Source organism: Lissotriton vulgaris, chromosome 4_1 (assembly GCF_964263255.1).
Source record: "Lissotriton vulgaris chromosome 4_1, aLisVul1.2, whole genome shotgun sequence".
NCBI lineage: Eukaryota > Metazoa > Chordata > Amphibia > Caudata > Salamandridae > Lissotriton > Lissotriton vulgaris.
This window is the reverse complement of record NC_141691.1, coordinates 962,004,493-962,030,715: the sequence shown is the minus strand read 5'-3', so window position 1 is coordinate 962,030,715 and position 26,223 is coordinate 962,004,493. Positions and strand designations below refer to the sequence as shown.

At 44.1% G+C, this 26,223-nt stretch overlaps 1 protein-coding gene across 1 annotated transcript in view; it reads right to left on the bottom strand.

Annotated features, from left to right (window-relative positions):
- Positions 1-26,223, bottom strand: part of C4_1H18orf63 (chromosome 4_1 C18orf63 homolog) — a 1,615,038-nt gene that overhangs the window by 673,962 nt on the left and 914,853 nt on the right. The window contains exon 7 of the mRNA XM_086966887.1: positions 6,271-6,380. Within this exon, the coding sequence (XP_086823013.1) occupies positions 6,271-6,380 (110 nt within the window). The remainder of the gene's footprint in view (positions 1-6,270; positions 6,381-26,223) is intronic.

Genomic DNA, 26,223 nt, shown 5'->3' with positions numbered 1-26,223 from the left:
ATATACGCTCTCCTTCTTGTAGGAATTTTAAAGCTTCAGATTTTGATGGTTCCCGCAAGACGTCGATGTAGGGAGAGATGTCCGACCACATCTGTCTGTCGTATCGACCTAATATGGCCAGTGAATTAGCAGCATGGACAGTTGCTGCTGCCATGGTGGAAACCTTTCTTCCAATAGCATCCAATTGTCTGCCATGCCGATCCGGAGGAGCTGTGACCGGAGAGGAGGGGTTTCTAGCTCGTTGTTGTGCCGCTTGGTCAATAACAGAGTCAGCTTTTGGTTGACTTATAAGGCATGCAGGTGAGTTATCTGGTGCCTCATATTTTTTGTCGAGACGAGGCAGGACCGCAGAAATAGAAGCAGGAGCTTTCATGACCTTCAATCCTTCTTTCCAAAAGAAATCAATGATTGGGATAGTCCATATCTGCTTTCTTGGCTGATCTTTAAAGTCGTATAGGAAGCACTCATCCTTCTTTGCTTCCATAGGCAGAAGGAACCTTTGTGTTGCCCTTTCCATAAGGAGATGAAAGCCTCCAATATCAGCTGGAGGCAAATCGATGGGAGCTGGAGTTGAAGGAGACGGAGTTTGTATCTGTAATCGTCCCACTCTGTAAGAAGTGATCTGTTGTCCAATTATCCTTCCTCCCTTTCATCGTCCAAGGTGTAAGCATCATGGGAATGATGAGAAGGCACTGGAGAAGGTGGTTTGGGTGACTTCAACGCAGAAAAGGAAGCTTGAGGCAAAGGTGTCGGTGGAATGGACTCAGCCGATTCAGATGGAGGAAAACTGCGATAATAATCGTCTAACATGTATTGCAGATTATTCAGCAGAGCTAAAGGCATCTGTGCTGTAGGTATCGCATCTGGAGCTGGAGCTACAGTCTCTGGTGAAGGATTTTCATCCTGATCATCCTCATGATATTTAATAAACAATTTTGAAGGGCTCCTGGAAGTGCTAAGTCTGTCATCCTCTTTGGACTCCTCATCATCCTCACCATAATCCAGTAATTGCTCAGGTAACTCCAGAGTTACCTTAGTAAGGGAAATATGCGGTGGCAAGAGGGCCTCCAATGAAGAACCACGTCTGTGCAGCAAGGAAGATGCTGTTGTTAATGGTGGCAATTGCACTGACGTCGTAGACGGTGCAGAGGATGCCTTGGCCGTAGACGCTGACCAAACCTGCAACTCTGTGCAAGATGATAATTGTAGCGTCGAAGAGGGGGCCGTCGACAGAGTCGTCGTCGATTGAGCTGATGTCAATGAAGTGACCGTCGACGAGGCAGTCTTCGACTACGAGGAAGTCTTCGTCAACGAGGCAGTCTTCGACGATGAGGCAATCTTCGATGACGAGGCAGTCCTCATTGACGAGGTAGTCGTCGATGATGAGGTAGTCTTCAATGATGAGGTAGTCTTTGACGACGAGGCGGCCGTCGATGAGGCAATGGACAAGATCTTTCTAACCTTCATTGTCGACAGGATGTCGACGGTAGATATAATTTCCTTTGTCGAAGAGATTGGCTTCACAGAGAGGGAAAACTGCGTCGACAGATATGAAGCTGACGACATGATCATCTGTGGTCTCGGCGACGAGAAGGTCACAGTCGATGTCGAAGTAGCGTTGACGGTGATATTCGTCAACGAAGTAGTCGTCGTTGATGACAGAACTTTTCTCTGAGGTAAATTCTTCTCAGAAAGTCGTTTTGAAGCCAGAGACTTCGCAGTTTTTCTCGGGGGCGTAGTAGGCAGAGGCTTACTTGTAGAAGGTGGAGGAGCTTTTTTTGAGGTGGAAGGCAATTCAGCAACTTTAGAGGGTGGCTGTTTTCTCGACACCTTAGCCCCAGGAAAAGACAGATCCTCCTCAGAAATCTTCTTCCTAGAGGACATAGTTGAACCAGAGGCAACCCTCCCCACATCAGATAAGGGGTTGTCTTGATCTTTAATTTTCTGTAGCCACAGAAGTAGATGCCCTTCTCTGTCTTTGAGAGTTTTCTGAGGGAAGGTCCTACATATTTTGCAGTCTCTCACCTGGTGATCAGGATACAGGCAATAAATGCACTTCTTGTGGGGATCCTCAGAAAACAGTCGGAGCTTCCCACAAGGCTCACAAGGTCTAAAGAGAGATTTCTTAGAAGACGACATCCTAAAATTAAGAAATTCCTGAAGAATTAGAAGAGTACTGAGCAGAGCTCAGGGAGACTCCCTTCACACGGCGTGCGGTAGAAAATCTGAGGGCCTGAGCCTCTGAGGAGAACATTCTGGAGGGTGCTGTTGCCTGATTGGCTGCAGTTTGGACTGTATATAATGACTTGGGCAAGTCATAAATGTGGAAGTTGTTTTCCTTGAAGTTTCTGGCTACTTTACTTCTTGGTTCTATGTTACCTATGTTATGGTTATTATGTGCATAATTATTGCTTTTTTATGTACTGTGGGACTCCCACACCGACGACAGGGAATGATTCAGGCATGTGAATCTGTGAAAGATACCCCAATACTGGAGAACAAAAATTCCCAACTTCTTGGGAGGCCGTCAACCTTTGCTACAGAAGGGTAAATTAAGCCAAGTACAAGCCCACCAACTCAAATTCAAAATCAAATTAATTATGAGGGGTTTGGTAAATTAGTCATGGCCTCTTTAGTGCAAACACAACAGGGTACCCCAATAGGGTTGGGGCACACCTGCCAGAGGTTGGTAGGGAATTGGTCCAACTGGAAGGAGTGGTATCTGCAGGTTGCAGGAGATTATAGAACCTGCCATTGTGGGGAGCCCCGGATATGACAGTGGCCACATCACGGACCTGGCGGAGTTACAGAGGCAGAATGGTACATTGGGATACCCTCTTCAGGAGCACAATAGGGGTGCAGAAGCCAAACAACCCAAGCAATTTTTACAGCCTGAGCAACCGGGGCTTGCCTGGACATGCTCCTCCCCTAAAAGGCGTGAGAAAAGGGATGGACTGGTGGTCCACCGTATTTAAGGGGAATAATCCCCACAAAATGGTAGCACCTATTGGGTTGGCCACGGTGCAGTTGGCTCATCAGGCGGGCAGGGCAGCTTAGGTTAGTCACCGCTGCCTGCCTCTGGTTCGCCCATAAGTTAACCCACCACGTTGGCATATAGTTTGTGTATGAAATAAACCTGCAGCAAAATGTTTCACAACAAACATGTCTTGTGTGTTTATTGTATTGTTGTGCATGCTATGTTCTTCTTGGAGGGGCAGGTTGCATATATCGGCACTATGTAGGATACAAATCTGAGTGCCTATTTTCTTCCTGTTCACCTGTAGCTGCTAAGTACAATGTTATTGAAACCTGGCAGTGTCGGCTGGTGATTACATTTCTTTGCCTTTCTGATGGTGAACATGCAGAAGGGGCCAGTGAGTCAAACAGCCAGATCACCTCTAAAAAGTACAGAGTTTGGCTGACCTCTGGCGTGGGAAAAAGGTTAATGACAGTCATTAAATTAGATTCCTGCCAGGGACAAACTGGTTTAGGTTCAACATTACAACCAAAAAAGGAAAAATGTAAGAATGCGTATAGAAATTATGTTTGAGCTAAAGGTACTAAAAACAGATGTTCAACACTCACTTCAATTTTCTCCTCGTAGTAAGATGTTAAAAGATTTAAATATGTATAGGGGTCCTAGCCAAAAATAAAAACCTGGGGGCTTATTTATGGAGGCTTGCCCTGCCAGAGCGCGACTTTTTTTGAAACTCCGGCGTCGCATGCCTCTCAATCATACCTATGAGGCGACACAAAGCCACTCTGTGTGGCCTTCCATGGCTTTATAGATATGGAGTAGGACAAAGCACCACAAGTCGCTGTGTTGCCTGTGCCAGGGAGGCGTTTCATGGGCATTATGGTCAGTTTTCCCATGCAACACCCATGGATTTTGACCCTGCCCCAGATTTACTTAACCCCTTCCCTGCTCATGACGAGCTCAGCTCGTCATGCAGTACACTGGTCGTGTGCTCAGCTCGTCATGAACAAATGGCACCAGGGATTTTCCAGCACAGGAGGGGAAAACCTCTAGCAGCCAAGGTGTTAATCAATTAAACCTGAGGCAGCCCTAAAACTTTACACCTCCCCAAAGCAGACGTATCGAGGAGAAATATTTCTATTTCTCCTCATTTTTTCCTCTTTCCATGAGTGCTGCATTTTTGCAACACACATAGAAAGAGGAAAATGCCTTGCGGGATTGTTTTTGTGCTGGAAGTTGCCCCTTTCTTTAAAAAAAACAATCCTGCATGCAACGCAGATACTCATGTACAGTGGTGCCTGCGTTGCTGCTAGGCAGCAAATCATGCACCAGCGCTGGGAGAAAGTACAGGAATGCAGCATACTTCATTTATTCTGTGCATTCCTGCCCTTTAACATTGGCATAGGGCTATGCAGCAAGAAGACTTGTGGTGCTCCCTTACACCAATTACCCATAAATGGGGTCCTGAGTGTTTTAAATACATGACAGGCTCTGCAAAGGCACAGCTGCCACAAGCCTAAGTGGAAACAGTGATGTGTCCCTGTTACTAGTGAAACTTGTATTTTAGCGTAACTTTCATGCTTCACATCTGACTACCAAGCAAATAAGCTTGCATATTTTAATGCACACTTTACTGTTGACTCTGTTAATGTTAGATGTGGGCCTAACATATATTTGGTCTACAATGTCCCAAAGGTGCCAGGCAGTTCTGTTGCCAACTGTGGGTGGTGTAAGGGCACACTGCATCTCACAACGGGTACTTAACATTTACCTAAAAGTCAAATTTGCCAATTAGTTGCCTTGTGTCAGTAAAAGTACAAGTAATGAGAGGTTATTTAATCTTCTTCTCTTCCTGCACAGGCGTCCAAAATGTCATCAATCTAAGGTCCATACAACTAAAAAAAAGCTGAGAGTAGAGGCAAAAATGGCGGATTCATACACTTCCAATTGTGAAAGAAGAAGTAAATCGTGAGAAAGAACAGCAAACATTAGAAATTAGCATTGCGTGAGTGAAGCAGCAGTGCTGATCCACACAGGTCAGCAGAAAAATAGGAACTGGCAAAGGTACACAAGGATGATGACCAAGTACGACATACGCATGCGTACAAGGTTTCAGCATTGAAAGTTATATAGAAGCAGTTTACTGTCCCATCACTAACTAGGTAGTAGAGATTTCTAAAAGACTGGGGTAGAGCCAGCCAGGACATAAAGAGTAATATGTATTCAAACGTTGTGATGAGATGTGTGGTGGTTCTATGGAATAATTGTGCACATTTTCGATATTAGGAGCTTGGAATTATTTTAAAAGAAAGGCATGCTCTTAAAACAGTTCGAACCTGTAGCAGATTATATGTTTCCGACTCTTGTTACGACAGTACATCAGCTTTTGTATCAGTTGTGTGGCATGACACATAGGCAACACGCGAGTACAGATGAGGAATACAAGCAATGCTTTTCACACATACAATGGCTATCAATAACACTAGGAGGGATAGAAATATATTCCATGCTGTTTCACAAATGATATCGTGACTTTATATCTTACACCTACAGGGTTTGAAAGAAAATGTAATGTGCTGGAATTGCTGAACAATAAGTTGATTATCAGTACAAATAAAAGCATTACAACGTCTCCCTGGGGAGAAAACTCTTTTAAAAAGGCATTTCTCATTTTGTTTCTCACTCTTTGTCTTTTTAATTCAGGTATACATTTTCTAGCTTAAAATGTCTATGCTTGCACTTTGTGCATGACAAAATGCATGCGTATTATAGTCATGGAAAAGTGCAAAGTGGTTTTCATTTTTGTTGCATTTTCAAACCCCTGGTGGAAAAACCTGAACTGAAATGGTCAGTTGCTGTTAACCCTAAATTGTTCCTTGACTGATCTTTAAGAGTCTGCAATAACTATAGCCATTTTGCCGGTACATAGTTCATAATTTTTCTTCCACCGAGACCTCTTGGAGGAACTTTGAATGATTATGAAAAACTAAGATGTGTGTTGTATCGCTAATGCACCCGTTCTTTGTGAAGCAAATGTCTCACCATCTCGTCAGGTAATGTTCGCGCAATAAATTTAGAGCAACATAAAGTTTGTGAAACAATTTACATACCAGTCTGCCACAAATACTGTTATTGAATTCCATAACTGCAAAGTATCTGACATCTGTGCACATATTCAGAAATGTATAACTAAAAACACTCTGTAAAACAGTATAACTAATAAATAGTATAACATGTGAAATCATATAATAAATATAATATGTTCATATCTATATATTATTAGAGAAACTTACCTTGGTAAGACATAGCACCAATTGCTTGAGATGGCCTCGACAGGTATCACTGCAAATTTACTACTGCCAAATATCCGTATTGTGCTTGCTGATATATCAAACTCTCCTAACTAGAAAAATACATAAGTGCATCTATCATTGTATCGAAATAATGAAGTTTGAACTTAATAAAGTAACCACACCCAAACATTATACAACTTTTTGTATAGAAAATGAGACTCACCAAACCATGTGCATTTTATGTAGTTCGTTGAAGCTTGTTACTCCAAAATAGCCTCTAGTAGGCCGTTCTATGCTCTAATACTTCTCAATGATATTTTACAATCAAAACGGCTGTGAACAATTACGTTATCTCAAACCTAATGAGAATGTCAAAGGGGAAGGGGCAGAGTGGTAACCTACATTCACAAAATGGTTCTTGGAATCATATTTACTGGTAACCTTGTTCTACCTCTATGGCAAAGCTGTAGAAATCCCTTGCTAGCTCAATGAATGAATGAATATAGGCTTTATAAAGCGCAAACTTAGCCCAAGGGCTTCAAGGCGCTGCAGAGAGGGATCAGAGAAGTCCATAGGTAGAAAGGGCTTACAGATTCGAGCAGGTGAAGAGCCAGGTCTTCAAGGCCTTATGGAACGAGGAATGGGTTTCCAGAGTCAAAATTGAGGGAGGGAGGGAGTTCCACAGATTAGCTGCAACCGGCGCAAAGCTCACCCCCCCCCCCCCCCCCCCCCATTTGGATTTCCTAACCCTGGGGGCTGTTACCAGATTCTTGCTGGCAGATCTTAGCTGCTTGCCAGGGACATATCTCTAAAATCATTTTTTAATGCCTTCTGACCCCATATTATAAAAGGCCTTGTGTACCAAACACATGGCTTTAAACAGTTCGCCGTCCCAAAGGGAGCCAGTGCAGGCTTCTGATGGTTGCCGATACAGAGTGAAATTTAGGAAGGCCCATCACCAGCCTGGAGGCAGCATTCTGCACAAGTTGAAGTCGATGTAGGAGCCCCTTATTAATCCCTACATTAAGGGCATTGCAGTAGTCCAACCTGGACAGCACAAGGGCCACCACTGCCTGTTTACACGGGGGAGGGAGAGAAATTCAAAGATCTACTTGAGAATCCTTATCTTCCCAAAGCAGGTGGAAACTGTTCTATTTATTTGGGGGCCAAGGGCAAGGGAGGTATCCACTATGATGCCTAGATGTTTGGCACAGGAGCCAGGGCGAGGTCAGGATCCCAGCATGTCAGGCCACCAGGCCTCAGACCAAATGTCCTTTTTGTCTCCCAAAATTAAGACCTTCGTTTTTTCCCCCATTGAATCTAAAATAGCTCTCTAACATCCACGTAGCCACTGCCTGCATGCTGTTTTTAAAATTTGCTGCTGACGCTTCAACACTCTCAGTGATGGTGATCATGATTCGAGTGTCATCAATGTAGGATAACACTTCTAAGCTGAAGGATCTTAACACCCTGGCATGCGGGGCTACATAAATATTAAAAAGGGTGGAACTCAATGAGGATCCCTGGGGATTGGCCCATCTTGACTCTTTGTGACAGTTCCATAAGGAAGGATATAAGCAAAGCCCTCGTTCCCTATTTCCAGGAGCCTCCCAGCCAGTCTAAGGGGTGATATGGTGTCGAAGGCTGCCGTCAGTTCCAGAAGGATGAGTAGGGTGGTATGACCAGCTTCAACCTGTTGTCGAATGTTGTTAAAAACAATGGTAATGCCGTCTCAGTACTGTCCTGACTTCTGAACCCATGCTGCGAGCCATCGAGCAACTGATGTTCCTCCAAATACGTACTAAGATGGAGGTTCAGGTGTTTCTCCAAGATTTTGACTTGGACAGGCAACAGGGAAATAGGCCGGTGCGTGGAGCTCATTGTCAGACGTACATCCCAGAAGGAAGGCTAAAATGTCTGATTGATTTGCCTAACTTTGAATTAGCCTGGCCATCAATATTGTAAGTAAGGCAGTTAACTACATTGTGTGGTAAAGCAACCTCACCGTTTAATAAACCCAATAATCCATCTTGGGTCCAGCCACAGTTCGTCTTTAAAACCTAGCCCAACGCTGGAACGTTGTGGCTTTGAGCTGTCAGGCTTTAATAAAGGAAAATGTGCAAAACATTTAGAAGTAGCAAAACAATTGACCAAGAAAGAAACATATATATATACCAACAAAAAGAGAGATAGGGAGAGTTATGGAACACTCTTATTCCCCGGTTAAGTCTATTTAAACAACAAAAGAGTGTCCTCTGGTGTTTGAGAAACCACAAACAGGAGCAGAAGAACAAAAAACTGGCCTCACTTGGATCAGTTAAGAAAGCCCTCACTCACCACCTAGTGGTGACATGCTTCATCATTGGGCCCCACTAAAGAGGCTGAGTGCCCCTTTAGTGTGCTTCGACGCCAGATTTACTGCGGAGCAGGTTTTGTGAGTTCGGGCGTGCAGTGAAAAAAAATTATTTTTGGTGAGAAGATTTAAAAATGTCTTAAGTGTATCCAAAAATTATTTATTATCAGATCACTAGGACATATATTTAAAATTAGGTGTAGGAAAGTAGTCCACAATTAATTGTGTGGTTATTTCCAAAGTTAGTTATTTGTCATTCAACATGTTTCTGCCTTTGAAACGGTGTACAGTTACCAGGCATTCATCAGGACTAAAAAGGTGTACTAAACCCTGGTGGTATGGGCACGCTAAGGCCCACCCTTACCTAGGGACATGAAAAGTGAAAATGGTGAAAAAAGTTGTGAAAAATAGTGCAAAAAGGAAGAGAATTCTCTTCCCAGTTACTCCTGGTTTAGGAGGCTAAAGGGACATAGACATACATATAAGAAAAGACAAACAATTAGTGGTCGGTCTTATTTACATAAGTAAATCCATGGTGCTCCATTTTTTGTGGGTGGACAATGGTGGTGCTAGAACCATATCATTAACACCAACCTCAGTCCCTGGGTAGCTAACCACTAGTTACTGGGAAGTGTGGTGAGCTACACGTGAAGATAATAAAATTGTGGTGGTTGTGGATTAAAAAGAAAACTTGTGTTCCTATTAAGGATCAATGGACCGAATGGGCTGTGGTCCTGTCACTAATAAAATAAAGGTTAAAATGTCTCACTTATATGGTGTGTTCATGGTACACCATGGGTCACAGGAGGGGGGTGATAGCGTAATTGGTACACCCTTGGTAAACGAAGAAAGAAGGCATAAACGAGTCAGGAAATAGACAGAATGGTACTTAGCTTAGCGACGTTCTACTGGTATGTAATTCATCAAAATTCAAGCCATTACTTACGCCCTCAACACTAGGCACCCTCTGTATACCTGCGATACCCTCAGACTGGACCCCGACGATCAGGAGCGGGGCCGGCGGGACTATATTTAAAGTGATTCTGTAATCGGAGCGGCTGTTTCCGGGGGCGCGGCCGCGTTGCTGGTAGGCGGAGTTCCATAGCTTCAGCCAATCAGGGATAGGACTAAATTGTGACGACGGGGGTCACATGGGGGCGCGTCAAGACTCGGCTGTAACCGTAACCAATGCTTATGATGGAAAATGTTGTTGCCTAGGAAACTAAGGTCACATGGTGCCGGAACACTCAAAGCCTAGAGCGATAGTTCACTTATCCACAAGGTGGACGTCAGATTAAAAAAAGCGCTAGCTTTATTAGGCTAGCGGTTTGTAAATGACACAGATCTATCGTCCATTGGTGACGCGTTAATACTAAAAAGTGTGACAGTTGGTGGAGTTCGATACCTTTTGTTTAATTTCAACACTCTGGAATGGAGATAGTCATTAATACATAGGGGTGCAGAAGTGAGAGAGGTGAACGATTATTACCCAAAGGGTGGGGATCACGTGCCAAGGTGCTACGCAGATCGTCTTTGCTAGTGCACTTTACCCATGGCTGCATGTAATGAATTGCCCCTAATGACCAGCAGGTTGTAAGGTCAAATTTCACCCTCCACACAAGTTTGAGGGTGCGGTATTAGGGGTAGGCCTGGAGGGAGTAGGCGTTGGCATTTGACAGAGACTGTGTGATATCATTGGCATGGGGACAACCTCGGGTTTCTTTGTTTATTATACAGTGGAGGTTTTATCAGTGCAGTGGGGAATTATTTCAATACAGAATTCCACGGAATTTCATCATTCAATCCAGTGAGGTGGGTCCCCAATCTATAGGCCCACCTCTGTTCTTTTTCAAACAGTCGATTGGTGATGTTGCTACCAGTGTTCAGCTGTTCTATCACAGTCCACCGCATGTCGTTGGTGATATGGTTATTCTCAAGGAAGTGCCTGCTCATTTTCGTGGTGACCTTTTTGCACTTAATGCTACTTCTATGTTCGCAGATCCTCTGCTTAACCTTCCTGCTCGTCATACCCACATAACAAAGATCACATGGGCAGGTGATGAGGTATATGACATTGGGTGAGTGGCAATTAGTATGCCCTCTTTGCGTCCACACTTTCCCTGCTTCGAGTGTTAGGGATTTGGAAGGTGTTGTGAGGTGGCATACGCTACAATTTGAGCATGGAAAATGCCCTGTCACTATTGGGAGACCCCATGAATCTGTCACAGATCGTGCTGCTGCCGGTGCGATCTCCCTGGGGCGTGTATGGACCAATGCATCTTTCAAACGAATGTCTGACAAAATATCGAAAACAAAAATATCGATATACAAAAATATCGGAACAAAAATATCGAAGTCAAAAATATAGGAATCCTATCTCTAACAAGGTAAGTACAAATATATCGAAAATAAAATATAGAATGACAAAAATATCGTTTTTTGTGAAATATCGTTTTTTTTAAATATAATAAAAATGTAATATTAACAATATAATACTTATAAATGTAATAAACATATTTAAAAATGTACTATAATATTTAAAATTAATACATAATGTAATACAAATTAATATTAATAAATATATAATACATAATATATTTTTCATTAATAATAACTCTAAATTAATTATTGTCATAACTTAAAAACAAATAAAAATGTAATAATTTACTAATACATTTATTTACATAAAATATTCACATAAATAGCAATTAATAACAACATAATACTAATAAAAAAGCTAAATACATTTTAGATAGCGTATGAGTAAAAATTACTATTCCCACTCCAGAGAGTGCGACAGTAGGGAAAGTGTTGGATAGCGTAGCAGTAACAATTACTATTCCCACTCCAGAGAGTGCAACAGTAGGGAAAGTGTTGGATAGCGTAGGGTTAAAAATTACTATTCCAACTCCAGAGAGTGCAACAGTAGGGAAAGTGTTGGATAGCGTAGGGGTAACTATTACTATTCCTACTCCAGAGAGTGCAACAGTAGGGAAAGTTTTGGATAGCGTAGGGGTAAAAATTACTATTCCCACTCCAGAGAGTGCAACAGTAGGGAAAGTGTTGGATAGCGTCAGGGTAACAATTACTATTCCAACTCCAGAGAGTGCAACAGTAGGGAAAGTGTTGGATAGCGTAGGATTAAAAATTACTATTCCAACTCCAGAGAGTGCAACAGTAGGGAAAGTGTTGGATAGCGTAGGGTTAAAAATTACTATTTCAACTCCAGAGAGTGCAACAGTAGGGAAAGTGTTGGATAGCGTAGGGGTAACAGTTACTATTCCAACTCCAGAGAGTGCAACAGTAGGGAAAGTGTTGGATAGCGTAGGGGTAAAAATTACTATTTCCACTCCAGAGAGTGAAACAGTAGGGAAAGTGTTGGATAGCGTAGGGGTAACAATTACTATTACAACTCCAGAGAGTGCAACAGTAGAGAAAGTGTTGGATAGCGTAGGATTAAAAATTACTATTCTAACTCCAGAGAGTGCAACAGTAGGGAAAGGGTTGGATAGCGTAGGGGTAACAATTACTATTCCAATTCCAGAGTGTGCAACAGTAGGTAAAGTGTTGGATAGTGTAGGGGTAACAAATACTATTCCCACTCCAGAGAGTGCAACAGTAGGGAAAGTGTTGGATAGCGTAGGGGCAACAATTACTATTCCAACTCCAGAGAGTGCAACAGTAGGGAAAGTGTTGGATAGCGTAGGGGTAAAAATTACTATTCCCACTCCAGAGAGTGCAACAGTAGGGAAAGTGTTGGATAGCGTAGGGGTAACAATTACTATTCCAACTCCAGAGAGTGCAACAGTAGGGAAAGTGTTGGATAGCGTAGGGGTTTAAATTACCTACTTATAAATTACATCTATCAATTAATTAATTATTTAAAATTAATTACCAATTAATTTAATTTATTTACCAATTAATAAAAATAAATGTATGCTTCCTACTAATTAATAATTAATTCTACATAATGCAATTACTTCCCACCCTATTCCCCTATAAACCCATAACCTGCTACAGAACATATTTATCAATTAATTAAAAATAATTACCAACATAATTAAATATAATTACCAATTATTTTTAATTAATGTATGATTCCTACTAATTAATAATTATTTAAACATTATTACATTACTTCCAACCCTATTCCCCTATAAACCCATAACCCGCTACAGAACATATTTATCAATTAATCAATTAATTTAAATTATTTACAAATAATTCTCAATTAATTAATTAATAATTCCTACTAATTAATAATTAATTTAACATAATTAAATTACTTCCCACCCTATTCCCCTATAAACCCATAACCTGCTACAGAACATATTTATCAATTAATCAATTAATTCAAATTAATTCTCAATTAATTCTCAATTAATTAATTAATAATTCCTACTAATTAATAATTAATTTAACATAATTAAATTACTTCCCACCCTATTCCCCTATAAACCCACAACCCGCTACAGTACTAAAAGACAATATTTAATTAGATTACATTAAAAATAAATAATAAAACATAATAGGTACAATATAATATACACAAAATGTATTTAAAAACCGATATTAGTAACATCGAAATTATTTATTTCGATATTATTGACATCGATATTTAAAACTTCTAAATTACTAATATCATACTAATATTGATATTAAGACTGTCGATATTACTTACCTTCTATATTATGTCCCATCAATATTTAAACTTCGATATAATTGTAAATCGAAATTTAAAACTCAATATTTTGTCTGTGTACCCTTTCAAACTGCGTCCTTTCTTGAAAGAAAACAGAGGTTTTTCCCAAGTTTTCTTGATACTCGATATTATAATTCTTGTTTATAAATTTTTTCATCATGTAGAAGAGACTACTATATGTGGTTACACACGTGAATTAAATCTCCTCGGGGGGGTTTGTCTTATCCTCCAAGAGGGCTTCTCAAGGTTGGTTGCGCGCTCTCTTATACCCTTTATTCAGAGTGACCAATGGGTAACCTCTTGATTTCATTTTTCAGTTAGGCCAAGTGATTGCGCCTTGAAGTCCCGTACATCGGTGCAATTTCGCCTGATTCGCAGGTATTGACCATACGGTAGGTTCTCTTTCAATGGGCGGGGGTTGAAGCTCGTGAACTCCAGCAAATAGTTTTTGGCTGTTGGCTTATAGTGTGTTTTGGTTGATAGACTGCTTCCTGTGACCATGATTGTTACATCCAGGAAGACCACCTCCGTTCTGCTGGTGGTATGAGTAAATTTCAGGTTTGGGTCCAGAGTGTTGATCCATATCAGGAAAGCTGTCAGTTGTTCATCACTGCCTGTCCAGACAAGAAAGAAACATAACACAAAGAAAAACTGAGACCAACTTATAAAAATAGATCCCACTGGGGAATACTGGAACTGTCCAGCCCGCAGGACCCCCAGACTGCTCCCCGGTCCGACACGACTCAGGTCTGTTGAGGAGGTGGCACTGCACAGTGCCAGGAGCCCTGGCCTGTCGGAACCTGGCCTTCCAGGCAAAAGCTAAGGCTTTCACCCGGCTCTCAAGGGGGATTACAAAAGCTTTTCAGCCCACAGGAACCCCAGACTCCTCCTCGACCCAACACCACCCTGGCCCAAGTATGGAAGGCGTCCTGCCAGGTGCTGGGAGCCCAGGCCTGCGGGAATCTGGCCTCCTAGGTAAAAATGTATGGCTTTGCCACCTTTCATGAGGGATTAATCAGTGCTGCTTAGCCCACACAGCTTCCAGCACCGGCAACGCTGGTATGGGCCAATGCTCCAGCACCATCCACTTTCAGGGCTAGTTGATCCGGCAGGCGAGTTATTACACACTCCTTAGTGGATTCCAACTATCATGGCCATCGTTCTGCTGTCTACATCAACCAACACCTTTTCTGGGGTCTGAAGAGAGTCGGCATCGGGTACCTTAACCCAGTGATCGGGTTAACCTGCAGCACCAGTTCTGCTCACCAAAAGTGGCCCACTAAGCACTTGCACTCGACACCCAGCTCCAGGCAAGCGAGCCGGGCTTCTTACCCATTTAAAGTTTCAGTATAGGTTGAGATCATTTCTGCTCTAAGTCCTCTAATCTTTCACTTTACCAGATAAAATGTGGGTTTCCGGGTGCCAGCAATCTTGAGGGAACTTTTGGAGGGAACCCACTACTAGATGGTCATTATTATAAAAAGTACTTTTATGATTAAATTGTCCTTACATACTCCTGCTGGGAATCCATAAAGGGGTTCTTGTCAGGTGTAAGCCTATTTATGTATGCGGAGCTCTCTGCAACCAGTGCAAAGTTCTCCAACCTCACACAGTACACTAAAGGGATTGGAATTGGGCTTTCCAAGGTGGTTTGCCTTGAAGATTAATTTGTGAATGTCCACAAACATGGCTGTTTTTTGGCCGTCCACCAAAACAGGTAAATACTCCATCTCATCACATTTCCTTTTTAATCCCTGAAAGGGTTAACAACTTAGGCCAGTCCATAGCTTTTGTATCGCCCCTTCCAAAATGAGATTGGGAATTGATCCCCTTCAGAATTTAAATGTTTTCTTTTTTATTGAGCAAAAATATAGAATAACCAATACTCTTATACACAAAATCAATGTCATAATTATATAATAGAATCCATTATTTTAAATATTAGAATATTCTTTTAACAAAACTGTTATGCTATCAGAGCTATCTATTCATTGGTTGTCTAAAGTGCAACTTGCAAAGTCACTGAGATTCCATCTTTCATATTCTATAATATGCCTAATTAAAACATTTAAACAATATAAAGGGCTATTAATGAGATACTGTGCATTTATCTCCTATAAAGTGCATTTTCCTATCACCTTCTCAGAGTGTTCTAAACCTTGATAAAGTGCAACATCCCATATTCTGCCCTTAACCCCTTCGATGCTCATGACGAGCTCAGCTCGTCATGCAGCACAGTGCTCCTGTGCTCATGACGAGCTAAGCTCGTCATGACCACACCCATTTTTATTGCTGTCCAGCACAGCAGAGGAATAGGTGTAGCATCGATGAGGTTAATATCCAAATTATTCCTAGAACAAAGTGTGATTGTACTTAGATAAATTCACCTCAAACTACTTTGACACATTTACCCTTGCTGACTCTATCTCATCCATATGTTTCCATACGGAAGTATATCTTTTAGTAGCTCCGCCCCTTTTCGCATAAGCCTCTTCGAAATTTCTTATTCGATTCATATTTTTATACCAATCTAGGTATGCAGGTATTTTTCTTTTCCTTCAGTTCTGGAGGATCAGGGAGAGTGCGACCAGGAAATTAATTACCACAAACATTTCCTCCCCTCTAGACATAGACTGAGTTTGTCTCCGTTTTGATAAACCAAAACGTGCTATTTCAGCCTCTGGTTCCAACTTTCTCTGCAAGCCAAGGCTAAGCACAGCACAAACTTTCACCCAGAACTGTCTTAACAAGGGGAATGTATAAAAAACATGGAGCCAGCCTCCCTCATCCAATCGCAGACAACGAAAGCATTTATTCTCGACTTCTGGATACATCTTTTGGAGTGCTTTAGGGGTATAATATGCCATCCAGCATGATAAAATGACATTCTTTTAAAATGTGCTGCTCTTAATTCCTTGCTGCCATATTGCGAGATAACTTGCCACTCAAGATCTGAGAAACGACACTGTGTTTCCTGTTTAAACCTCTCCCGAAAGTTGATAACCAATAGGAATTCTTATTGGCTGTGTAATAATCTATACCAATTTCCCACCCCTCTTATCTTCTTATCTAAGGGGATTCTTGTATAGCGCACTGACACCGAAAGGTTTCCTGGCGCTGGCTGAGTGCCAATGAGATGAAGAGACGGGGGTCTAGCCAGTCTGTGTGAAGAGGTGAGTTTTCAGGAGTTTTCTGAAAGCCAGAAGGGAATTGGCAGATTTAAGAGGGAGAGGCAACTGGTTCCAGAAGGCGGGGGCAAGGTAGGCAAATCTGCGACCGCTGTTTTTTTTTAGTTTGGTAGCAGGGACAGCTAGCAAAAGGCGATGGGAGGAACGAAGATTGCGTACCGGACGGTAAGGAATGACCAGTGATTTGAGAAAGGCAGGGGAGGTCCCGAACACAGCTTTGAAGGTCAGGCAGCCAATCTTAAATGCAGTCCTCTGCTCCACCGGCAACCAGTGGAGTCTGTGAAGCAGTGGTCTCGCGGATTGCCACTTCGGGGTTTTATAGGCCAGCCCTGCTGCTTGATTCAGTACAATCTGGAGCCTATTAAGGAGGAATTTAGGTAGGCCGTAGTACAGGGAGTTTGAAAAATCCAGGCGGGAGAGCACCAGGGCAATCAGGACTTGTATCAGGGCCTCTGGTGTCAGGAGATGGGAAACTTTCCTGGTTTTTCTGAGCTGGAACATACATGAGGACACAACCGCGCCAACCTGAGGCTTAAGAGAGAGCCCCGAGTCAATTATGACCCCGAGGCTCTTTGCTGACTTAGCCGGGACGGGCGGGGAGCCGAGCTCAGTTGGCCAGAACTGTGGGCCCCAGTGAGTGAGACTGTTTCCTGGAAGGATTAACTCAGTCTTCCCCGGGTTCAATTTAAGCTGGTGGGAGTTCATCCAATGTTGGATGTGTAGCATCACTGCTTGACAATCGAGGGCTGCATTGGGGGTGTTAAGCGGGAAAATGATTTGCAGATCGTCTGCATAGTTGAATACGGTGATATTCCACCTCTTCAAGGAAAAAATGAGCGGCTGAAGATAGAGATTAAAAAGCAGAGGGGACAGGGACGATCCCTGAGGCACTCCGCAGATGGATGGGACCTGTGCGGCTGTGAAGGGACCAAGCCGGACCGCCTGCATTCTGCCCGACAGGAAGGATTTGAGCCAAGCAGAGGCCAGGCCTCGGATGCCGGCTTGCTCGGCACGGTGGATAAGGATGTTGTGGTCCACCGTGTCGAACGCAGCCGACAGATCCAATAAAACGAGCGCCTGTGATGTCCCTTTATCGGCATTAGCCCTAAGCGTATCCATGACTGCCAAGATCACAGCCTCGGTGGAATGGGCTGGTCTGAACCCAGCCTGATTAGGTTCGAGAAAGTTGGAACGCTCGATGAATTCAGATAGGCAGCTAGTAACATGTGCCTCCAAGAGTTTGGATAGGTAGGGCAAGAGGGAGATAGGCCGATAGTTGGCGAGATCGTCCGGGTCGGCTCCAGGCTTCTTTAGTAAGGGCACAAGGACAGCCTCCTTGAAGGAATTAGGTACTACTCCTGCCTCTAATGAGGCGTTTAATAAAGGCAAGATGCAGTCCGGCATGGACAGGCAGATGTCGCGAAAGACAGAGGGGGGGCAGCAATCATTAGAAGAGCCAGATTTGACTCGAGCAACAAGTTTTGCCAGAGCGCTGGGGTCGAGGGCAGGGAAAGAAAGCAAGGAGAGCGGGTTTTCAGGGGGGGAAGCTGGCATATCGTCAGGAAGGACTGAAGGAATCGTATTCTTGATCTTGGCAATTTTTTCAATAAAGAAGTTATTTAAGGCATTACAAGATTCTTGCGTCGGGGTCTGAGAAGGAAGGGTCCTTGCATTAGACGTAAGCTCCCTCATGATTGAAAAGATCTCCTGAGATTTGTTATGAGCAGTGAGAATCCTTTCCGAGATGTGAAGAGCTTTTGCTGCAATAATAGCATCTTTATATTTTTTTCTCGCAGCAATGTATAGCTCTCTGTCGATGGGCAGATAATTGCGTCTCCACCTACGCTCCGTTTGGCGCAGTTCGAGTTGCTGAGCTTTCAGGGTGGAGTTGAACCACTTGTGGGACTTACTGTGCCGGGAACGGGGGAAGCTGGAGGGAGGGGCAAAGCGATCACTGGCTTTGATGATCCAGCCAGTAAGATCTTCCTCCAGAGTGTGGACAGTCGCAGTTTTAGATAACGAAGGACGAGTCTCAGCCAAGAATGAGAGGAATGCCTGAGAGTCAAGAGTGCTCCATTTACGGGCAGTCCCACCGGCCATGGGAGGGACCTTAATGCAACCTCTGACTGTGATCACTGTGTCGATCAAGTAATGGTCAGACCAGATATAAGGGGTGATCACAGGATAGGAGAGAGTGAGATTATGAGTCCAGATGTGGTCTAAAATATGACCCCCAGTGTGAGTGGGGGAAGTGACGTGTTGGTTCATGTTGAAGCTGGTGAGGACTTCAAATAGCTCAGCCGCACGAGGGCCAGCTTCCTTGTCATTATACCAATAGTTGAAGTCGCCAAAGATGGCAACTCGAGCAGATGAAATAAGTAGATTGGCTAGCTGTTCACTGAGGGCAGCAGGGAACGAAGGCATAGGGTAGGGAGGGCGATAAAGAATGATGATGGTAAGAGCGCCCTCTCTGGTCTCTAGCTTAATGATGAGATTGTCCACGTCAGTGAGTGTGAGAGAGGACATGGAGGTAAATTTAAGCTCTTTACGGATGACAGCTGCCACCCCGCCACCGGCGCGGCCAAAAGGTCGGTTCGTATTGAGCAGGTAGTAGTCGGGGGGCAGAGCAGCTAAGATGTCAGGGAGAGAGTCATCATTCAACCAGGTCTCGGTAAGTATGAGAATATCAGGTCTTTCATCGGTGAGGAGGAGGAAGAGATCAATCTGATGCTTGACCAGTGAGCGTGTATTTAAGAATAGGGCTCGGATACGTGTTTCAGTCACACTGGGATCGGATAACTGTTTAGTGCAAGGGGGGGGAAGAGGTACATACCGTGCAATACCGAGGGACGAGATAGTGTCTAATGTTCGCGGGGTAGTGCGACAGATACACAATCCAGATCCCTAAGTACATGAGGGGAATAAACACAAGGGGGAGTGGCCTCCAGCGCCTCCTTAGCGCGGACAGGCGCAGACGGGCAGGACTCTGGCACGACTCCGGCACAGGTCCGGCGCGTCCGCTGCCCGCCTCCGCTGCGCGGATGCATGACCGTCCCCTTTTATGCGCGACTAGAGCGCGGGGGATTGGACACACACCCAATATGGCCGCCGCTTATCTGAACCTGGGACCAACTCCACAGCGTCTATACTCGGCTGGGAGTGGCCCAGGGCAATAAGGAAGAGGGGGAAGGAGTCAGCAGAGAGAGCTTATTAATTTAAGCTGATGGGGGGTTGTTGCAGCAAAGTTAAAAAAACGCCGATTTTTCTGTTTTAAAAATGCCTAATACAGCTAAAATGACACAGCAGCACAACTTCCCGGCTTCCGCCTCAGGAGGGACACAGATAGCACTCAATCAAAAAGGCAGCAGGCTCGGGGAACCCCTTTTATGCGCAACTAGAGCGCGGGGGATTGGACACACACCCAATATGGCCGCCGCTTATCTGAACCTGGGACCAACTCCACAGCGTCTATACTCGGCTGGGAGTGGCCCAGGGCAATAAGGAAGAGGGGGAAGGAGTCAGCAGAGAGAGCTTATTAATTTAAGCTGATGGGGGGTTGTTGCAGCAAAGTTAAAAAAACGCAGATTTTTCTGTTTTAAAAATGCCTAATACAGCTAAAATGACACATCAGCACAACCTCCCGGCTTCCGCCTCAGGAGGGACACAGATAGCACTCAATCAAACAGGCAGCGGGCTCGGGGAACCCCTTTTATGCGCGACTAGAGCGCGGGGGATTGGACACACACCCAATATGGCCGCCGCTTATCTGAACCTGGGACCAACTCCACAGCGTCTATACTCGGCTGGGAGTGGCCCAGGGCAATAAGGAAGAGGGGGAAGGAGTCAGCAGAGAGAGCTTATTAATTTAAGCTGATGGGGGGTTGTTGCAGCAAAGTTAAAAAAACGCTGATTTTTCTGTTTTAAAAATGCCTAATACAGCTAAAATGACACAGCAGCACAACCTCCCGGCTTCCGCCTCAGGAGGGACACAGATAGCACTCAATCAAACAGGCAGCAGGCTCGGGGAACCCCTTTTATGCGCGACTAGAGCGCGGGGGATTGGACACACACCCAATATGGCCGCCGCTTATCTGAACCTGGGACCAACTCCACAGCGTCTATACTCGGCTGGGAGTGGCCCAGGGCAATAAGGAAGAGGGGGAAGGAGTCAGCAGAGAGAGCTTATTAAATTAAGCTGATGGGGGGTTGTTGCAGCAAAGTTAAAAAAACGCCGATTTTTCTGTTTTAAAAATGCCTAATACAGCTAAAATGACACAGCAGCACAACCTCCCGGCTTCCGCCTCAGGAGGGACACAGATAGCACTCAATCAAACAGGCAGCAGGCTCGGGGAACCCCTTTTATGCGCGACTAGAGCGCGGGGGATTGGACACACACCCAATATGGCCGCCGCTTATCTGAACCTGGGACCAACTCCACAGCGTCTATACTCGGCTGGGAGTGGCCCAGGGCAATAAGGAAGAGGGGGAAGGAGTCAGCAGAGAGAGCTTATTAATTTAAGCTGATGGGGGGTTGTTGCAGCAAAGTTAAAAAAACGCAGATTTTTCTGTTTTAAAAATGCCTAATACAGCTAAAATGACACAGCAGCACAACCTCCCGGCTTCCGCCTCAGGAGGGATACAGATAGCACTCAATCAAACAGGCAGCAGGCTCGGGGAACCCCTTTTATGCGCGACTAGAGCGCGGGGGATTGGACACACACCCAATATGGCCGCCGCTTATCTGAACCTGGGACCAACTCCACAGCGTCTATACTCGGCTGGGAGTGGCCCAGGGCAATAAGGAAGAGGGGGAAGGAGTCAGCAGAGAGAGCTTATTAATTTAAGCTGATGGGGGGTTGTTGCAGCAAAGTTAAAAAAACGCCGATTTTTCTGTTTTAAAAATGCCTAATACAGCTAAAATGACACAGCAGCACAACCTCCCGGCTTCCGCCTCAGGAGGGACACAGATAGCACTCAATCAAACAGGCAGCAGGCTCGGGGAACCCCTTTTATGCGCGACTAGAGCGCGGGGGATTGGACACACACCCAATATGGCCGCCGCTTATCTGAACCTGGGACCAACTCCACAGCGTCTATACTCGGCTGGGAGTGGCCCAGGGCAATAAGGAAGAGGGGGAAGGAGTCAGCAGAGAGAGCTTATTAATTTAAGCTGATGGGGGGTTGTTGCAGCAAAGTTAAAAAAACGCAGATTTTTCTGTTTTAAAAATGCCTAATACAGCTAAAATGACACAGCAGCACAACCTCCCGGCTTCCGCCTCAGGAGGGATACAGATAGCACTCAATCAAACAGGCAGCAGGCTCGGGGAACCCCTTTTATGCGCGACTAGAGCGCGGGGGATTGGACACACACCCAATATGGCCGCCGCTTATCTGAACCTGGGACCAACTCCACAGCGTCTATACTCGGCTGGGAGTGGCCCAGGGCAATAAGGAAGAGGGGGAAGGAGTCAGCAGAGAGAGCTTATTAATTTAAGCTGATGGGGGGTTGTTGCAGCAAAGTTAAAAAAACGCCGATTTTTCTGTTTTAAAAATGCCTAATACAGCTAAAATGACACAGCAGCACAACCTCCCGGCTTCCGCCTCAGGAGGGACACAGATAGCACTCAATCAAACAGGCAGCAGGCTCGGGGAACCCCTTTTATGCGCGACTAGAGCGCGGGGGATTGGACACACACCCAATATGGCCGCCGCTTATCTGAACCTGGGACCAACTCCACAGCGTCTATACTCGGCTGGGAGTGGCCCAGGGCAATAAGGAAGAGGGGGAAGGAGTCAGCAGAGAGAGCTTATTAATTTAAGCTGATGGGGGGTTGTTGCAGCAAAGTTAAAAAAACGCAGATTTTTCTGTTTTAAAAATGCCTAATACAGCTAAAATGACACAGCAGCACAACCTCCCGGCTTCCGCCTCAGGAGGGACACAGATAGCACTCAATCAAACAGGCAGCAGGCTCGGGGAACCCCTTTTATGCGCGACTAGAGCGCGGGGGATTGGACACACACCCAATATGGCCGCCGCTTATCTGAACCTGGGACCAACTCCACAGCGTCTATACTCGGCTGGGAGTGGCCCAGGGCAATAAGGAAGAGGGGGAAGGAGTCAGCAGAGAGAGCTTATTAATTTAAGCTGATGGGGGGTTGTTGCAGCAAAGTTAAAAAAACGCAGATTTTTCTGTTTTAAAAATGCCTAATACAGCTAAAATGACACAGCAGCACAACCTCCCGGCTTCCGCCTCAGGAGGGACACAGATAGCACTCAATCAAACCCCTCTTAGCTTTATTCTAAAGAGAGTGGGTATAGCAGGAGTGGCACCTGTGCTGGATGCCAGCCAGTACTTATTCAATAAATGCTTAATCTGAAGATAGCCAAAGAAGGAAAGCTTACACCGGTCTCCGCATCTAGCTTGGACCTCCTGCCAATTAATGCATCTACTTCATTATAAAATGACCCAGCTCTTTAAAGCCATTAGCTTCCCAAAATCTTAAATGCCTATTCAGTATTTGGAGGCCTAAGCTTTTACATTCGGTAAGCTGCAGGTACTCATACCCTGCAGAGTGGGCCTTCAAGGAGTAAAATGCCTGAAGTCTAATATGAAACTCCGGCAATGTCTTGTATATATTTTTTTTGTGTTTTGTTGTTTTTATAAAAACTGGGATCTGAAAACCAGATTCCTGTATAATCTTGTCCAAAAAAAACAATCCATCAGTCCCTTTCTGGCCATTAGATGCACTATTATATCTAAAAAAGGATGCTTCATAGTATGTATGTATTTGTGGGAGTGCAAGCCCCCCCCTAATTAATATCAATTTGAAGTACAGGAAGTTTTACCCAAGGAGCCTTCTTATTTCAGATAAACTGTCAAAAGATTGTTTCCAGCTCTTTGAAATACGCCGTATTGATTTTAATCGTAACGTTTGTAAAAAGGAAAATCAATAACGGTAAAATCAACGTTTTTACAAGGGCAATACGACCGATCAATGTAAGGGGAAGAAGTATTCACTTATCGAGTAGGTCTTTAATATTTTTTCAGCATGGCCTCATAATTTAATTTATAAACTTTATCACCACATATTGATTTTTGACATATATCCCCAGATATCGAGTTGGGTTAGGTGAAAGGGCTTTGCGCTTTAGATTATCTGGGAGGAAATCACTAACAGCATTAAGCAACAGAATTTCAGTCTTTCTATGATTAATTTTATACCCACCAATTAATTTAACCTGTGCAAATTCTCTTAATGTAATTTCAATATTCTGTTTTTCAAGTCCAAGATACAAATAATGTTGTCTGCAAACAGTTTTAATTTTGACATTCCTGCTATTGGTGTTCTAATCTCTACGTTATTGCAAATCCTAGAGGCCAAAGGTTCAATAAAAAATGTAAATAGTACGAGAGATAGGGGACACCCCTGTCGGGTACCCTGGTTTATATCAACTGTGCAAGATAGGCTAAAGTTTATAAAGACCTGCGCCTGGACCCTTTTATAAATATTCTGTAACATGATAATAATCTGGGGAGGAATCATAACCCTTTCAAGACTATAAAAGAGAGCATCCCTGTTCACCAGGTTGAAAGCCTTCTCAGCGTCGACCATCATTATAAGAGTTGGTGTTTGATTAGTATTAAAAAAGTAAAGTGCTTCAATTAAGAATCCGGTGTTGGATGACATTGACCTGCCTGCCACAAACCCTGTTTGATCCTCATGAATCATAAAACTGTGCAACTGGAATGAATAGGTTTGCCCAAATTTTCATTAAAATTTTAAAATCCAAATTTAGCAGGCTAATTGGCTTGTATGAATTGTACTGTACTGGAGTAGCTGTGGATACATGAGCTATGGACTCACTCCAGCAAGGATAATCATGATCCATCTCACAGGTAGTTACTAAATGACTGACTGATGCTTGACACCTAGCAGAGAGAGGGGGCAAGAAACAAATGTCAATTAGCCTCCAGAGAGAAGGAAAGGAAAACTGGAGGTAAAGACAGATTTAGATAACCACCCAAAAGACTCCTAAAAGGGATTGTGGGTGAACATCTCACCCACTTCAGATGACAACTGATCTGTCACCTAAAATGTTTTGCATGGTATGGGGCCTGCATGACTGAATTGTAGACAATCATTTTACAGTAAGGCATAATCGTCCAGGCAGGTGATGTATTTCTGTAGACAACCAAAGTGCTATCTACTCTTCAAACGTTTCTTGATTTTAAGAATCGTTTGTACTGACCTCTCACTGACTGTAAAGATCACTGTCCATTTTTTACTTTCTGGCACACTTTGGAGGAGGAAGCATGTAGTTTCACACCACATTTGAGGAGCATTATGGTTAGGTTTAGCATCTAATATATGGATCACAAAGTAGGTGATGTACACTGAGGCAGTGAACAGGTGAGACTATTGCCACTGATTTACTGTTGTTTATTTATTGGGATGATGTACATGATGGATGGGTCAGCTGGCTTGGCCGATCACTGTCTAAAGTATTATTGGGTCTACTGACCTTTTGGGCAGCAGCTTGTTTTCAGCACATCGCACTGCACCATTCACCACTGAGTACAATTCAAACTCTTCACCCATTCTTTCAGGGCACTACACAACACTGGCTCAGCATACCTCAACAATTGCATCTGATTTAACAAACCGTCTAGCCACAGCTGTTTATCTGGACTCCTACTTGAACAAATCCCGCACATATGGAAAGCCAGATTTGGGGGTTGAGCCTTCTGCATTGCGCCTAAAACATGGAACGACCTGCATCTACAGATAAGAGCCTCCTCCTCATGTCTTGAATTCCACAAGAAGGTGAAGACCTGTTTTTTCGAGTAGTCCCACCAGGCCCTAGGTGGACATATAATCACACCTGCTCAGTGTCAGGATACCCTCCCAAGTGATAGTATGCACTACAGATTTACATAGCAAACACAGGGTAGTGCTGAAACTTTTCAGACACTCATCCCTAGTCACCCATCTGGGTTGAATCAATCATCTTTCTTTAGCTTACTTTGCCATCCCAGTTCAGACACAGCTATATCCAAATCAGTCTTGACCCAGTGCCTCATGGGAACAGTCCAGCCCGAACTGCAAACCAGGTCTTCCCTGGAATAGAAACAAACATCCTGGGACCGGTTTCGGGGTAACACCCCTCATCAGCCAGACTAGCTTGAATCCAGTGGCAAAGTGAACAAGGGACCCATGTCTGGGCATACCCTGCCAACTTAGGGCAAACAAAGCAAACACAAGGAACTGATGGGCAGAATACTGAAACTTTTCAGACACTCATCCGTAGTCACAGATCTGGGTTGAATCCATCTTTGTTCTTTAGCTCACTTCGCCACCCCACTTTAGACACAGCTATAAGCAAATCAGTCTTGACCATGTGCCTCATGGGAACAGTCCAGCCCGAACTGCCAAGCAGGTCTTCCCTGGAATGGAAACAAGCATCCTGGGATCGGTTTCGGGGTAACACCCCTAAACAGCCAGGCTAGCTTGAATCCAGTGGCCAAGTGAGCAAGGGACCCTCGTCTGAGCATACCCTGGCAACTTAGGGCAAACAAAGAAAACACAAGGGGATGATGGACAGAGTGCTGAAACTTTTTAGACACTCACCCCCAGTCACATATCTGGGTTGAATACCTCATCGTTCTTTATGTCACTTTGCCACCCCAGTTTCGACTCAGCTATATGCA